The 14,976-nt window shown below is 38.8% G+C and overlaps 1 protein-coding gene across 5 annotated transcripts in view; it reads right to left on the bottom strand.

Annotated features, from left to right (window-relative positions):
* Window positions 1–14,976, bottom strand: part of reln (reelin) — a 154,080-nt gene that overhangs the window by 23,991 nt on the left and 115,113 nt on the right. For all 5 annotated transcript variants that reach the window (XM_016680552.1, XM_016680549.1, XM_016680550.1 and 2 more), the window contains exons 34-51: window positions 14,496–14,769; window positions 13,612–13,752; window positions 13,332–13,509; window positions 12,756–12,840; window positions 12,498–12,680; window positions 10,025–10,193; window positions 8,997–9,102; window positions 7,513–7,739; window positions 7,206–7,429; window positions 6,046–6,196; window positions 5,682–5,940; window positions 4,187–4,436; window positions 3,259–3,427; window positions 2,932–3,072; window positions 1,988–2,165; window positions 933–1,126; window positions 442–692; window positions 206–360 (exon numbers count right to left, since the gene is read on the bottom strand). In XM_016680552.1, coding sequence (XP_016536038.1) covers window positions 206–360; window positions 442–692; window positions 933–1,126; window positions 1,988–2,165; window positions 2,932–3,072; window positions 3,259–3,427; window positions 4,187–4,436; window positions 5,682–5,940; window positions 6,046–6,196; window positions 7,206–7,429; window positions 7,513–7,739; window positions 8,997–9,102; window positions 10,025–10,193; window positions 12,498–12,680; window positions 12,756–12,840; window positions 13,332–13,509; window positions 13,612–13,752; window positions 14,496–14,769 — 3,335 coding nt within the window. The remainder of the gene's footprint in view (window positions 1–205; window positions 361–441; window positions 693–932; window positions 1,127–1,987; window positions 2,166–2,931; window positions 3,073–3,258; window positions 3,428–4,186; window positions 4,437–5,681; window positions 5,941–6,045; window positions 6,197–7,205; window positions 7,430–7,512; window positions 7,740–8,996; window positions 9,103–10,024; window positions 10,194–12,497; window positions 12,681–12,755; window positions 12,841–13,331; window positions 13,510–13,611; window positions 13,753–14,495; window positions 14,770–14,976) is intronic.

The raw sequence follows: 14,976 nt of genomic DNA, 5'->3' as shown, positions 1-14,976 counted from the left end.
TCTAATGATGAACTCTGACCTGAACCTTCCGAGCCACATAAAGACAGTTACAAAGTCGGCTTTCTATCACCTGAAGAACATCTCCAGGATTAGAGGACTTTTTATTTTGCCACTGTAATGTAATGTTTCTTTTTGTTTATTATAATGTTTTTATTTAAAGCACTTTGAACTGCCTTGTTACTAATAAACTTGACGTTATTGTTACCTTAAACTGCATGACCCAGCCTTTGTCTGGAACAATATCATGTGTGACAGCATACACTTCTCTCCCATCTGCATTTCCACACACCATCACACCATCAGGGGAGTTGCAGAAGCGCTGCACAGAGCAATCCTCAGAGAAAAGCCAGTGGTCACTCACTGAGAACAAAACCAAGCAAATGTTAGAAACCTAGAGAAACACTTGTGTTTCCCAGTGACGGGCGGCGGTTGTTGAATCACCTATCGGCGTTTCTTCCTGTTCATTCAGCTGACTGACTCGTCCAGAAGTCTCATCTGCAGGCGCTCTCTCATGGTTAGGCAGAGCCACGCCTCCGAACGTGTCAGAGATCTGGGCCCGCGGGTCTGACCCGGCGATGAGGACGTTGTCCAGAGCCCAGTCGCTCCGGTCTGCGCCTTCATGCTGCGGCTGCCACCACCGCACCCGCACTCCTTCCTGACGTGCAGCAGGGGGCAGCAGCACATTTACGAACCTGAGAAGACGAAACACAGAGACTGCAGCTGCGTTTCCATTACAAATGTGAGCAAAACTCTGTTGATAATCCGCTAATGTTTAAGTAAACACAAATTTAGAATCGCTGTGTTCCATTAAAATAAGTTTGTTCACGCATTAAAAACAAGGCGCGCCATCATCCTCCTACTACTTCCCATTGTCATCTTTGTGCAGTACCTTGTGGACCACCAGGGGGCGCCAGTGGAGGAATAAAACTCACCCAGGTTTGGTGTAGAGGTCGTAGAAGATCTCTGTGAGTAAATGCCAGTTAATCCCCCCATTCAAGCTGTACTCCAGAAGGACTCCCTGGTTCCGGTTGCTGGGAGGAATCATGCAGCCGTACATGAAGTAGAACTGGATGAACTCGGCATTCGTCAGATTCAGATCCACCGTCACCAGCTGACGAGTGCATGACTGCGCACAGACAAATGGAGAGATGCAGCCTGAGAAAAGCCAATTCTTTACTTTCTAAAGTATTTTTGAAGTCACAAAGGGTTTGAATTATGTAAAGAGGTGTAATTAATGTTTTTCTAACATTGCAATGTAGTTCTCTAAACCCATTTAACTTCATTAGGCTCCAACTAAAGAGCAAAGCAGATACTGAATAAAACATTTAGGATAACTGTTAAAACTGCCCTTTATTATTGCTTTTATAATGAAAAACATGGCTTAAGAGAATCTTACCAGGTATTTATGGTCTAGTTTCTGGAGCAAAATATGCAACAAGACAAAACTAACTTTCAAGTAACTTTACAGCAACATATAGGAGCTTGAGTTACATCAATAATTCATTAATAATGAGAAAAAGTTCTAATTACCCTGGCAGATTTCATTGATTCATAATATTAGAAACATACCTTATTCTGAGTGAAAAAATTCCAGTCGAAATAGTAACTTTTTTCATCAGTAATTAAAACAAGCTCGTACATCTTGCTGAAAAGTTACTAGTTTTGTCTTATTTTAAGTGTATTAAGATATTTAAATTACATAAAACGGTAAGATTTTATGTGTTTGCAGTGTAAAATGTTATGGAAAAACCTTTGCCACACATAAAGACAGACATTGTATTACTTATGCTCAAATATAAATCTTTCAGACATTATTGTTAACTATCTGACTTTCCTCCAATGAAAAACATATTAAATCTTTTGCAGGTTTTGCAGAAATTTCAATCTTTGCCAGGAGAATTTTAACTCCTGCATTAACATATTTCACACAGACCTTTCTGTGCAAAATCCTTGTTTTGATGTACAGCAAAAAGAAAATCATAACTACCCCGCTGAAGTGCAGCGCAGCTCCAGAAGCCACAGCTCCACACACGGAGCTGAGCTTCCCACCCGTGAGAACGTGCCAGTGGCTGAGCGACGGCGCTCGACTGAAGCTGTCCTTCAGCTGGGCCGGCAGCGGCAGCACCGGCTCGTCACAGTACTCTCCTCCCCACTCCGGGTCACACCTGGCATGGAAAGTGAATTTAGAAACAAGAAGAGCCATACAATGTTAGTATTGAATAACATAATAGGGATTAAATTTTTATTTAGTTTCGGTTTTTTGGGGTCAGAAAATAAGATTAAGATTAAAACCTCTTAACTAATCAGGCCCAAACATTTTTTGCTCTACTTTAATGGTGACCTTTTATGCTTCCTTGAACAGGTTAGTATAAGTCTATAGGCTATATAAAACATGTCCATTACATTTTATTCAAATAATTCTTACATCATATTTTAGTTCTGCTTATTTTGAGCTGTTTTTAGGGCCTCCTGTCACTTTAAATCCAAATAAGCTGCAGCTGTCCAACTCAACGTTTACATGTGAAAATGGCTGCAAACTGATGCACAATTATTCAACCATACATCTTCGAAAAGCAGAAGTGGAGCCTCCTGCACAACCAACAAGAATGCAGCAAGTGGTTTCCAAATGGTAAGCCAACAACAAAACACTTGTCTTTTCCAGTAGGCATTTGTTTTGAAACAGCTCATTTTCCAGACACCAAAAAATATTAACTTTCTGCCAAAAATTTACTTGGTGTTTCTTCTTAAATGCTTGAGACACAAATGGAACCATAAAATGTCCAAAATATTAAATTTGCACCAATATTCCCTTTAGTATGTAAAACTGTGTATATTTTTGCTTATTGACTGTACTGTAAAAAGTAAGATTTTGACTTTAATGCCTTAAAACCAGTATTTCTTTTCTAGTGATGTGCATGTTTTGTGACTTACACACAGGAGCTCTGTTGGCAGCGGCCGTGTCCAGAGCACATATCAGGACAGCCGTCACCAATGTAGAGGTTATCCAGAGCCCAGGTCTGCTGCTTGTCAAAGGGAGCCTGCTGGAACCAGCGGAACCTCGTGGCCGGAGATCTGGAACAAAAAGAAAGATAAACTTTACAAGATTGGATAAATTATATGCCGATTTATTTATCCACCCCTAATTTTTAGGGTAAATGCCTGAATGCAATAGAACAGAAAGAGCAAGACAATCCTGATGTTTTCTGTACTAGTATATAATAATCATCTTAGGTTGGCAAAGCGTAGATCTGTGCTGACCTTGCGTATGATGGGATAGACAAGGTGACGCGGCCCCACTTGTTGTAGGTGTCTGACACGAGGATCCGCTGCAGAGTGTAAGACGAGCAGTCGGGACTCGTAGGCAGACAGTCTCTGACCAGCGGCTGCCAAGTCAGACCCAGATCCAGAGAATACTCCAACTCCACAGCTGCAACGAGAGGAACAGACACTTAAAAACTCCTCCATTCATCCATTTACAGATCACCTTTAAAACAGCAGGGTTGGGTCGTAACTGCAGTTACATACCAGTAACTTTTTTCTGAAAAAATTTACTTTTAGGAGTATTTTTACCACGCTTTCTACTTTTACTTGAATAATTTTATTATGAAGTATCTCTACTCTTACTTGAGTAAAATTTCTGGATTTTCTACCCACTGAACCAAAAATTCACTAGGCACAGACACACACCAGCAGTTTTTGTTAAAGTTTCATAAATTTTTCAGTGAAAAAAACTGACTTGGAAAATATTTTACCTGATTTAGTTTTTTTTATGAATTAGTGTCATTTTGTCCCTTAAAATACCAAAATTTCCACTTCACTTTATATTTTGATCCATCTGATTATGCACTTTTTAATATTAAATGACAGAAATAATTCCAATTATAATAATAAGACAGACATCATTTAATCAGTACTTGAGGCAACTTTTTACCAAATACTTTACTGCTACTCTAGTAATTTCTTGGATGCTACTTTTTACTTTTACTTGAGTAAAAATATGTGCTACACTTCCGAGAGCATCATTTCTGCCCACCTTCGTTAAATAGGTGACTATGAAAATATTTACCAACTTCTATCCTGTTATTTTCAGTTATCTAATGTTCCATTTAAAATAAAACAAGCACATTTTAAGTTTTTTACGAATGCAAATAATAATAATGTTTGCTTATGAGTTCCTTTTGCTTACAGTAGCAAGAATTGGTGACAGAGCAGGATGCAGAAAAGTCGAACTGGATGAACGCGTCTTGGCCCAAGCTGATGTCAGTAGTGACGGCGTATCGTGTGTTGGATTTCTCGATGAAAGCGAAAGCCGGTCCGTCAGAACCACACACAGGCATTCGGGTTCCGCCCGGGTGGAGGAGCCACGACCGTCCGTCGATGGAGGAGAAATCGTCTTCCAGTGGCCCCCAGCCGCTAGCACTGCCACCCACCACAACCTAAAGCATAAAAGAGAAAACATTACTGATGGCAGAGAGAGGAGAGTCGAAGAGGAGTCGAACTCATTTTCAGCTGTGGCAGAATGCACTGAAAAAACTACTTATCAAACTTACAGTACATGTTTCACCCAGTGTATTATAAGCCTGGCGGACTGCCAGGCTTTATTCCCCCCACTAGGCTCAGTGTTGTTTCTTTATTTTAAGTAATTTTATTAATACACCAGTAACAGTGATAGCAAAGACAGGTTAAGCTATACGTAATAAAACGTATGTAATCTTCAGCAAACTGTTATCCATTTAAAAAAATAACAGCATTCGAATATAAATGCACAACCTACAGAAAGACTAGTTTTATTTAATCCACTGCTGTATTTTCTTTGTTGTTGATGTTTTACTTCTGAAATTTAATGTCAACTCTTAACATTTTTTAAACAAAAAAAATAAAAAATAAAACCTCAGTGGTGCAACTGGTTTAGCTATATTTCTGGAGGAAATCCTAAAATATTATAGCTTTTTCTGAAATCGATGAATACTTCCTAAAATTAAAATATTTACGTCTTTTCAAATTGTAGTAATTTGCCACTACACAGATAAAAACTGATTTAATTTGACTGATAAAATAATATGTTAGCACAAAACTGTTAGTTTGAATTGTATTTATATGGCCCTCTAGATTCTTGAGGGCCACATAAATAGCTTTAGCGGGCCGGATATGGCCCGAGGGCCTCGAGTTTGACATGCAATGTCAAACAATTGACATAGAATGTCAATATATGGTGAAAATAATTATAGAATTCAGTTTACATATATAAAACAAATTCACAACAAATATCTCAAGGCACTTTTCAAAAAAAAGTGCCTTGTGAAAAGTGAAATGTGTGTGACTTGAAATCACACACATTTCAAGTGATCCTAGTTATCAAACACTACAGAATGTTCAGTTAATTAGTTTAAAAGGTTTCTATCTAAGGAAACCCAAGAGGCTGCATTGAGTCTCTAACTTGCAGCATTAACTCCTCCTGGATGAACACGTAGCAGCAGTTGCTCGACTTTACTTTAAGGCAATCGCTCATACTGAGCATGCATGTACAGACAGTAGAGAGGAAAAACTCCCCTTTAACAGGAAGAGACCTTCAGTAGAACCAGAACCTGGTTCAATACTACCGGGCATCTGGCACTACCGACTGGGGGTTTGATTATTATGATTAATTATGTTCACGTTATGGATAAATTGACTTCATGTACCTGATCTATGACCCAGGGGCTGTAAAAGTGACCATTTTCTGACGGCTGCCACCAGCGCAGACGAGTGGCAGGTGTTCTGGCACGCAGTGGGATCTCCAGAGCCACCAGCCGAGCCTGGTTACTGGTATTACTGAAGAGAAACTCCTGGAGGAGTCCCCAGGTTAGGCCTCCGTCCACAGAGAACTGCAGCAGGACAGGCTGAGAACGAGGATCCGGCGCCGCTTTGCCACAACCAAGGCGAAGGAAGAACTGAACAAACCTGAGGAAGAATGAAAAGTTTTCAATCAGAACTGAAAATTCAAAATGTTTCAAACATTTTCAAAGTAATGTAACTGTTTCTAGTGTTGGCTTAAAGCAGGTGTACCTTGCATTTGACAGATCCATATCATTGGTGACCAACATGCGTAGACCGTCCTCGCTGAAGAACAGGTGGTTTCCGCTGGACATGATGCCACATTTCCTGGATGGCTTTCCTCCACTCAGCAGAGTGAAATGCTCAGCATCCACAGCTCCTCCTGGATAAGGAAGCAGAAGCCAGACATACTTATCACAAGTTACTACATATATGGAGTTGTTCTGCAAACAACTACATATTCCTACCTCGTCAAATAGGGATGCAAGCAATTAATCAAGCAATTGTTGATTAACGGTTAAAATTACTTCAAAACATTAACCAATTAGACTTTCTATTAGTGTTGCAGTTTTTGTCGCCATCCAGCAGAGGGTGCCGTTGGCCATCCTTAAGTGGAGCCAGTTGATACAGAAACAAAGATGGCGGAGGGATACCAGAATGAAGAGAAACAGTTCTAGCACAGTCCGGTTTGAACAAAATGCACTTTATGCAGTTCTGTTTTAAATATAAAAACTCAACAATCTGCTTAAGTTTCACTTTAGTGGATCAATTTCTCATTCAAAAATTACTGATGTGACAAAAAACGGAGAAAAATTTTAACATAATGTAAAAAACACATAGTGCCAATGATTTTGATATTTGTCCTGACTTCATGGAGCGAAGTTTTAATTTTCCTTCAAGAGCAACAACAGAGAGTATGTCTGTATGAACATCTCTCCTTTTGTGGGGAATTAAGTGTTTCCCATATTTTATTATTTTCATCTTCTATTTTCCTATTCAACAACCTAAAAGGTTCCTGTGTTGTTACATTTTATAAATATCTCTAAGTTTAATTATGTCAGAAAACCACAATTTTCAAACCCATCTGTTTTGTTTGGAACATTATAAATGAAACACTAATCAGCATTTTGATGTATAACGATGGCACTGGACAAAATGTAAGGTTTCACTTGTTGACTGAAGCACTTTGAACTGCCTCGTTGCTGAAATATGCCTTACAAATAAACTTGATAGACTTGAAACCTCTTGATACAAGAGAAAACTCAGGTTTTTATGAAAATGGCAGCTCATTAATCAATCAAACCATCAACCAACTTTAAATTAACCCGTTGCTTCATAACTTGCATCTCCATTTTTAATACGCAGCAACAAGTAACTTGATTCTTTTGTACCTTCAAAGTCCTCCTTGAGGAAGTCCGGATTGGGGGTTTCTGGAGCAGAGCAGTCGGGTCCAGAGAAACCGGGGTCACACACACAGTGGGTGCCGCTCACACACACCCCGTGACCGTTGCACATGTCCTGACACTGCGGGCCGATGTAAACGTTATCCAGCGCCCACGTTGGAGGAGCAGAACCAGCTGAGAAGAAACCTTGGAACCAGCGGAACCTTATTGACCTGGATTCCAGAGAAAGAAATTTACAACTTACAAAATCGTGATTTTAAAGACTGAGTGAGTGTTTTGGTATTTTTGGCCTTACCCACACAGGCGAAGCTTGCCAACGTGGATCAGCTCTCTCCTCCAGCCGTGTGTGGTACCGGGGAAATAGATGCTGGCAGGGTGAAGCTCTGTGGAGCAAAGCGAGGAGGGCTGAGGGCCACCGGCACACAGCGGCACCAAAAGGTGCCACGTGGCTCCAAAGTCCCGTGAGAACTCGAGCCGAACCGGGTTTGCAGAGGAGCTCTCAGTCGTGCAGCCAACATTGATCTAAAGAAAAGCAGAAATACACAAGAAAAATGTGACTGAGATCGGCTAGAGCAGTGTTTTTATGAGAGGCCACCAGGTGGCGCTGTGGAGGCCTCAGAAAGTTGGAGGGAAGGAAAGAAAAAAAAGAAAATCCAATAAATTTTTAATCTCAAATTTTTCATCATAATTTTTTGATTTCCTGTTATTCAATCATTTTTAAAATTACAATACAAGTTAAAATAAATGTTTGATTGGCTGTTAGCCAAATTCATCGAGTTGTAATAAAATAAAGATTTTCTAACAAAAAGACCAAAGGAACCTTGTGTTGCTGTAGAAAACCATAAAAACCATGTAAATAAAATTAAATTGGATGAGAATAATATAAAATATTACATATTTTCTTATAATCAAGACGGGATTGTGATGAAAATTTGTATCATCTGGTAATTAAGTCATAATAATTTATCTAATACAATTAACCAAACTCATGAGCATTTAAAATCAGATGAGTTGAGGCAGCATTTATGCTAAATTAATGTCATAGTTTTGGAATAGTGAATAAAAAGTTTTCTATAAGTTTGTTTCTTTACTTATTTTTAGCGTTGACTGTAGCAATAGCATAGAAAATTTGGGAAAACCTGTTAAAGAACTATTATCGCCTTGCCAGTGCAGTTCTGGGAGATTCTGTGCATTTGTTATTGATGTGATTTCATAACATTTAAAATAAATATCAATCCATATTTCAGATAAGCCTATAAACAATGCAAATACAATAAAAAAAATGGTTAAAATCTTATTTTTTTATTATGTATTACTCTGCATATTTTTTATTTAAGGAAATTGCAATCCATACATCATTGGTTTGGTAGTAAGGCTTTTCTGGGATTGGTCAGTAATGCATATCCACCACTAGGTGGCTCTCCTGTCATTCCCTCACTCTTGTGATCGGGAAATGCTGATCAAAACATTCTATATTTGTAGCCTCTATATTGCTAAGACACTTTATAACCAATCCTTAATTTTTGTGGTAAAGTTTAGAAGCATTTTATAGTTTTATGAGCTCCGCTGTTGCCGTTAAACTGACAGAAGATAGAAAACCTGTTTATTGTCATTTTTGTGAGAAAACGTGTTGAAATGCAAATATTTAACCATATCGTCTAATTTTGGCTTATTAAAAAGCTCCTATAGGAATTTATTATTTTGTATTCTTGTGATTCTTTCTGTCCTATTTCTCTCCAGACATCGAAGAAACAATCGTTTCATTCGATGTCTGTGTACCTCAAACTGGATGATGGTGTTCTCATTGACGTCGATGTCCCTGGTGGTGATGGAGTGTTCTCCAAGCTCACTGGAGATGAACACCATGGCCGACTCGTCGTCTTCCCTGCATCAACACAAAACACTAGGATTAATCAGAGGTAAAAAATAAAAAAACAAACATAATGTTTTCACAGGTTTTATCACTGATTAGTCTGTGTGACAGAAACGCATTAAAATAATCAAAACACGTTTTTTCCTGTGTTATAAGCAGAGCTGGGCAGAGTACACAATTACATTCAAGTAAAAGTAGCATTACTTCAACTTATTTTTACTCAAGAACATGTAATAAACAGTCATCCAAGAAATGACTCAAATAAAAGTAAAGTATTTAGTAAAACATCTGCTGAAGTACTGAGTAACTGATCAAATTATCAATCATTTGGTATTTTAAAATTACATCATCAGACAGACAAAAATATAACAGTTAAGTGGAAATGTTGGCATTTTAAAGACAATAATGACAATAACTCATTTAAGGAACAAAAAATAACAAAATCAGGCAAAAGAAAATTTTCCCAAATCAGTTTCTTCCAATAAAAAACTTATAAAACTTAAAACCTGCAGGTGTGTGTCTATGCCTGGTGAATTTTTGGTTAAAACATGTTTGTTTTTCACTCAGTGGGGAGAAAATCCAGAAATTTTACTCAAGTAAGAGTAGAGATACTTTATAATAAAATTACTCAAGTAAAAGTAAATAGTGCAGAGTAGTAAAAATTACTGCTAAAATGTAATTTATTCAAAAAAAAGTTACTCAAGTAAATGTAACTAGCTACTATCCCACTTTGGTTATAAATGAAATAATCTGCAAGCAACTAGAACCATTTCGTCAATAATAAGGAATTATTGACTTAAAACAAGCTACAATATCTCACTGAAAGTTACTCGTAAGTTAGTTTTGTCATATTTCAAGTGTGCTAGTATATTTGTTGTAGAAATTAGACCAAAATATTTGGTAAGACTTTGTGTTTTTGCAGGTTAAGACTCACAGGCCAGCCTTCTGGTAGGGGCAGTATAGTCCTGTGTTTCCACCAGGGTAGAAAAGCCAGTTCTCCTCGTTAGGTCCTTCCTCAAAAGTGTCGATTACCATCGGTGGTTTGTGTAGAGAGCTGCCATCGATGATGAGATCATCAATCACCCACACCTCCTCCTTCTTACCTGGTGGACAAAAAATAAAACAATTACATACTAATCAGTGGTGGTTCTTATGAATGTTCCTTGGGAGAGATCCTCCTTTCTGTGCCTGAGAAAAAAAAAAAAAAAAAAAAAACTTTTTTGGGGGTCAAACTCAAGGCCCGAGGGCCAAATCTGGCCCACCACAGCTATTTATGTGTCCAGAATGCTACATGAATAAAACTTCAAAATAGGCCTGTCATGATAACAAATTTTGCTGAGCAATTGTCTAAATAATTATTGCGATGAACGATAATATTGTTTCAAGACCTTTTGACACTTATTTAATGGAAATGACTAATAATGCCTGTGATTTCCTGCCATAGGTAGATGTACTTTATTTTCAAAAGAACACATAACACTGGAACTGATAAACAACCAAAAACAAAAAGGATTCTCAGTCTCCATTAATAAAAAACGTACTTGAATAAAAACTAAACAACATAAAGCCAAAGTGGAAATAAATATTGCATTCAACCAAAAGAGTGCAGATTATTAAGTCTGTATACTGTATTGCCCTTCAGTAATCACTAGATTTAAATAGAGAAGACGGGCACATCCGACCACCTAATGCAGTAGTTCACACTACACCATTTTTTGCCCCTATTTTCCCCTTACGATAATCTTAGATCGTTGGCTGATCTAAGATTGTCGCTGGTGATTTCATAACCGATCATCCTGAAGTGATTTAGATCGTCGTGGCTCCGATCTAAATCGAGGGTTTTCCCCGACTGGGAGCTTAACGCTGAATGTGACAGGTAGCCAATCAGAGAGCGGGGATTCTCCTCCTGCTTTCTGAGGGGAAATTACGGAGGGGGATCCCAAACAACTGACACAGTGCAACCCGAAGTCCAGCCGACATTGGAGATGATATGTGGAAACAACATTAATATTTATTCAACATTTCGTGCAAAGAATATAGAAATGACAAGGAGAGGAGTTGGAGCCAAATTGCTATAAACCCGGTAAGTTTTCAGCTGTTCTTCGTTAACGTGACATAAAAAGGTTATAATGATTTTCATTCAGTCAGGACTTTACGCTGGCTCTAGCCACATGCGTCACAGGTAGATTCTAGTAAAGCATTGATTAATGCCTGGTTTTAAAATTAGTTAACTGGATTTGTAGCCATTATTTTGTGCCCATGTGGCTGGACACCACACGGCACGATCGAACCCGATCGAACCGTTACATATAGGATTTCTGTCGGCTAATGTGTCTCTCAGGTTTTGAAAATGGGCCGAAAACTCGTGTAGTGTGCGCTGGACATTACACTAAGGAAGTAGGAAGGGAGGGTCAGTGGAGAACACCGGAGCTGAGCCTTTTTTCATTCAGTGTCATCAAGAGAAAGAAAAAAAAGGCAGGAAGAGACGATAAAGCCGATAATTAAAATGAGGTCGATAGGTTTAATTTATTGTGCGATTAATTGATTTATTGTTTATCGCGTCAGGCCTACTTCAAAACAATAGCTGTGTGCTGAAATATTATTTTATCAGTCAAATCAACGCAGCTTTTATTTGTACAGTGCCAAATTTAATCAATTCGACAAAGTTACTGAGAAAAAAAATGGACTGCTGCTACATGCTGGCTTGTAAAGTTAGTGACTCTGTGCAGTCCTGGGTCTCCTTAGAAGGAAAACTTTTTACCAATTTGAATAATAAGCTGAATTGTTAGGGATGAATATGACTGGATTGGAGTTAATTGACTTTATATTTCTAGATATAAATTGGAATCACGATATAAGCCCTTCATATCTGTCAATATAGATTATTACTGATAAGTTTTTTGTTTTAAATATCAGAAATACTGCCAAACTGGTGGTGTGACCTTTCCTGTTTTATTCACAGTTTTTATTCAACACCATCTTTTTTATTTTTAAGCAGTTATGAGGCACAGTGGCAAAACCTGAAACTGCTGCTGCGCCAGCTACTCAACAAGTTGTTGCTAGGTAACCAAAGAGTGAATGAGTTGCTAGGTAACCAAAGAGTGAGTGAGTTGATTCCACCAATCTTGTTTAGCTGGCTGTGAGATGTTTAGGAGCTAAAGCCTTTCTTCTGCCTACATCCCCCAGAATGCTGTGCGGTTCCGGCTCACAGTTCAGTGAATATTCTGTTATTTGAGTATTAATTATCCTATCATATTTCAGAGGAAGTGAAGGAGTACCTACTGATAAAAATCTGTGTATATTGGTATTGACACTTCCTTTTTGTAAAACACCTGGAGCTGTCATTTGTTGTGAATCAACGGCATACAAATAACAAAACTGAAGCTGAATCGGTGCTGCCGGCTCACCGCTGTTGTAAGGCTGCCACAGTCTGAACCGGGTGGCGTTGGTCTGAGCGCTGGCTGGCAGAGGCAGGTGGAGGAACAGCGTGTCTGTGGAAGACGGGAAGTAAAACTCGTCCAACAGGAGCCAGCTGATTCCTCCGTTCACAGAATACTGCAGCAGCACCGAGTGGGAGCGCTCCGGCACTCCTAGAAAAGCCCAAAGGATGAACAGTTACAGCAAAATTCAAGGAAAAATGCAGGTCAGAGGAAGTGAAGGAGTACCTTTGGTAATAAATTTGAAAGAGAACTGGATGTAGAGAGTGTTTGAACAGTCCAGATCCCTCGACACAATCATTCGCAGTCCATCCTGCAAACAAACAGAAGAAAAAATGTGAATGTGATTTAAATTTCCAAGTTCTGCTCTGAATTTTTATCTGCACAAGCTCAGCACCAGTGTTGCCAGATTGGGTGAGTTTCCTGCTGGAAAGTTAAAAATTGGGCTTCTGTTCACAAAATTTGGCAGGTTTTTAGAAAATGTTCAGAGAAAAATTATTTCAAAACAGTCATTATGTGGCAGAAAAACAAAAACTTCAGAAAATGCCATGCTATTGAACTTATTAGTTCATTTATTTTGAAATTGGTTAATCAAGTGCAACTCTTTGAAGAATTTGAATTAATATGAGTTTCAACAACATTTAATTTTCCTTTGGGATCAATCAGCTTGAATTGAATTAGAATTATATCTGGTGCTATAAACAGGAGTTTCATTGGAGGTTGAGATTTTATGGAGTTGGTTTTTCATTGTGTTTGGACTGGAATCTTTCAGTCAGATCTGGCAACCCTGTCCAGCTTCCTCACCCCTTTGAAAATGAGTGCAGTTCCAGATTTAAGCGGTTCTCCGCTGAGCGTCCCCCTCTCGGCGCCGTACACTTCGGGCCAAGTCTCCTGCTGCAGATTCTCGTTGAAGTCTTCCCTCAGCACCGAGGGCAGAGGAGCCAAAGGCACGCAGTGCGCTCCTCCATAACCTTTATCACATCTGTGAGAGAATGAATGGATTAACAGAAGTCAGGAATGTAGGGATTGGACTGAATCAAGGCAGAAATCGATGAGAAACGCAGAAGGAGATGGATATACGTACACACAGCGGCCGTTGTCGCACAGACCATGTCCAGAGCACATCCAAGGGCAACCAGGGGCAAGTAGCACGTTATCCAGCGCCCATCCTTCTGCCCCTGGGGTGAAGTGGGTCTGGATCCAACGGAACCGAGTTCTGGGGGAACTGAGTGAGTCGGGAACATTTTATTTAGAAAGTCACCATTACATAAACATTATAGTACAAAACAACAAGAGTGCATTACTCGGTGTTGAGATTTACAATATTTTGTATATATTCAAGGGTTTTAAATTTGTTTTTGGATTTCATGCTTGCTTGAGTAATAATGACATAATGTCATCTAGAAAGCAGCGTTTTCTACAGATAATGTTAGATTTGCAAAATTTTACAAAGACAAAAAAACAAGCATATGTTCTAATAGAAAATAAAGATTTAAATTTTAAATAGGGATTAATCAATTAATTTAAAGTTGATTGATCCTATCAATTGACGAGCGACTGATTGACAAGTCGCCATCTTTTTCTTGTAGTGTTTTCTCTAGTATGAAGAGGGTCGACCATCTTTCCATAAAATGAATTTTTTAATAAAATGCTTAATTTAAAATAAGAATATCACCATATTTTAACAAATTAGTGTCAGCTCTATTAAATTCTGACTGAACAACAGAAAAATTTGGTTTTCTCACATTACTAAACTTAAAGAAGGAGCAAAAAGAAAATATTTTCATGCCCTATGAACTGAGATATGTTCATGTCTTCTTTCAACATGTCTCAATTTTCCTGCGCTATCACCTCTGCTTTTCTGTCTTTAATTTACAATGGAAGTAATTTTAATCTAATAAAACATTAATCATAAGCCAACTAATGGTTTGCATTCCTAATTTTAACTATATGTGTGAGTCCACCTACTTGGCAGCACTGGGCAGGTAAACCGTGATTCTCCTCCAGTGTTTGTGTTGGGTTGATGCGTAGACAGAGCTCTGTGTATAACCGGCGCAGCCGATGGCTGGAGGCACACACTCCGGCGTGATGAGAGTCCAGTGGCGGCCGCAGTCCGTCGAGTACTCCAGCCGGACGCCGTGGGAGAAGGAGGTGGACTTACTGCAGCCCATGCTCAGCTCAAACTGGAGGAACGACGACCCCGTCACCTCAAAGTCCCAGCTCTCTGCATATCGTGGCTTCTCTGCAAAGTGGTTTCAGGTTGCAAAAGTTAAATCTTTTTACAATTTATGAAGCATTATCAACATTACACAGCAAAAACTCCAAATCTTACAAGTATTTTTGGTCTCTTTCGTAGCGTAAATATGTTAGTAAACTTGAAATAAGACAGAACTAACTTTTCCCCAGCATATAAGAGCTTGTTTGAAGTAAGTAATTCCTTAATATTGAT

Source organism: Poecilia formosa, unplaced genomic scaffold (genome assembly GCF_000485575.1).
Source record: "Poecilia formosa unplaced genomic scaffold, Poecilia_formosa-5.1.2 Scaffold246, whole genome shotgun sequence".
Classification (NCBI taxonomy): Eukaryota; Metazoa; Chordata; class Actinopteri; order Cyprinodontiformes; family Poeciliidae; genus Poecilia; species Poecilia formosa.
The sequence above is the reverse complement of the archived record's forward strand: the minus strand, read 5'-3'. Positions and strand labels throughout refer to the sequence as shown.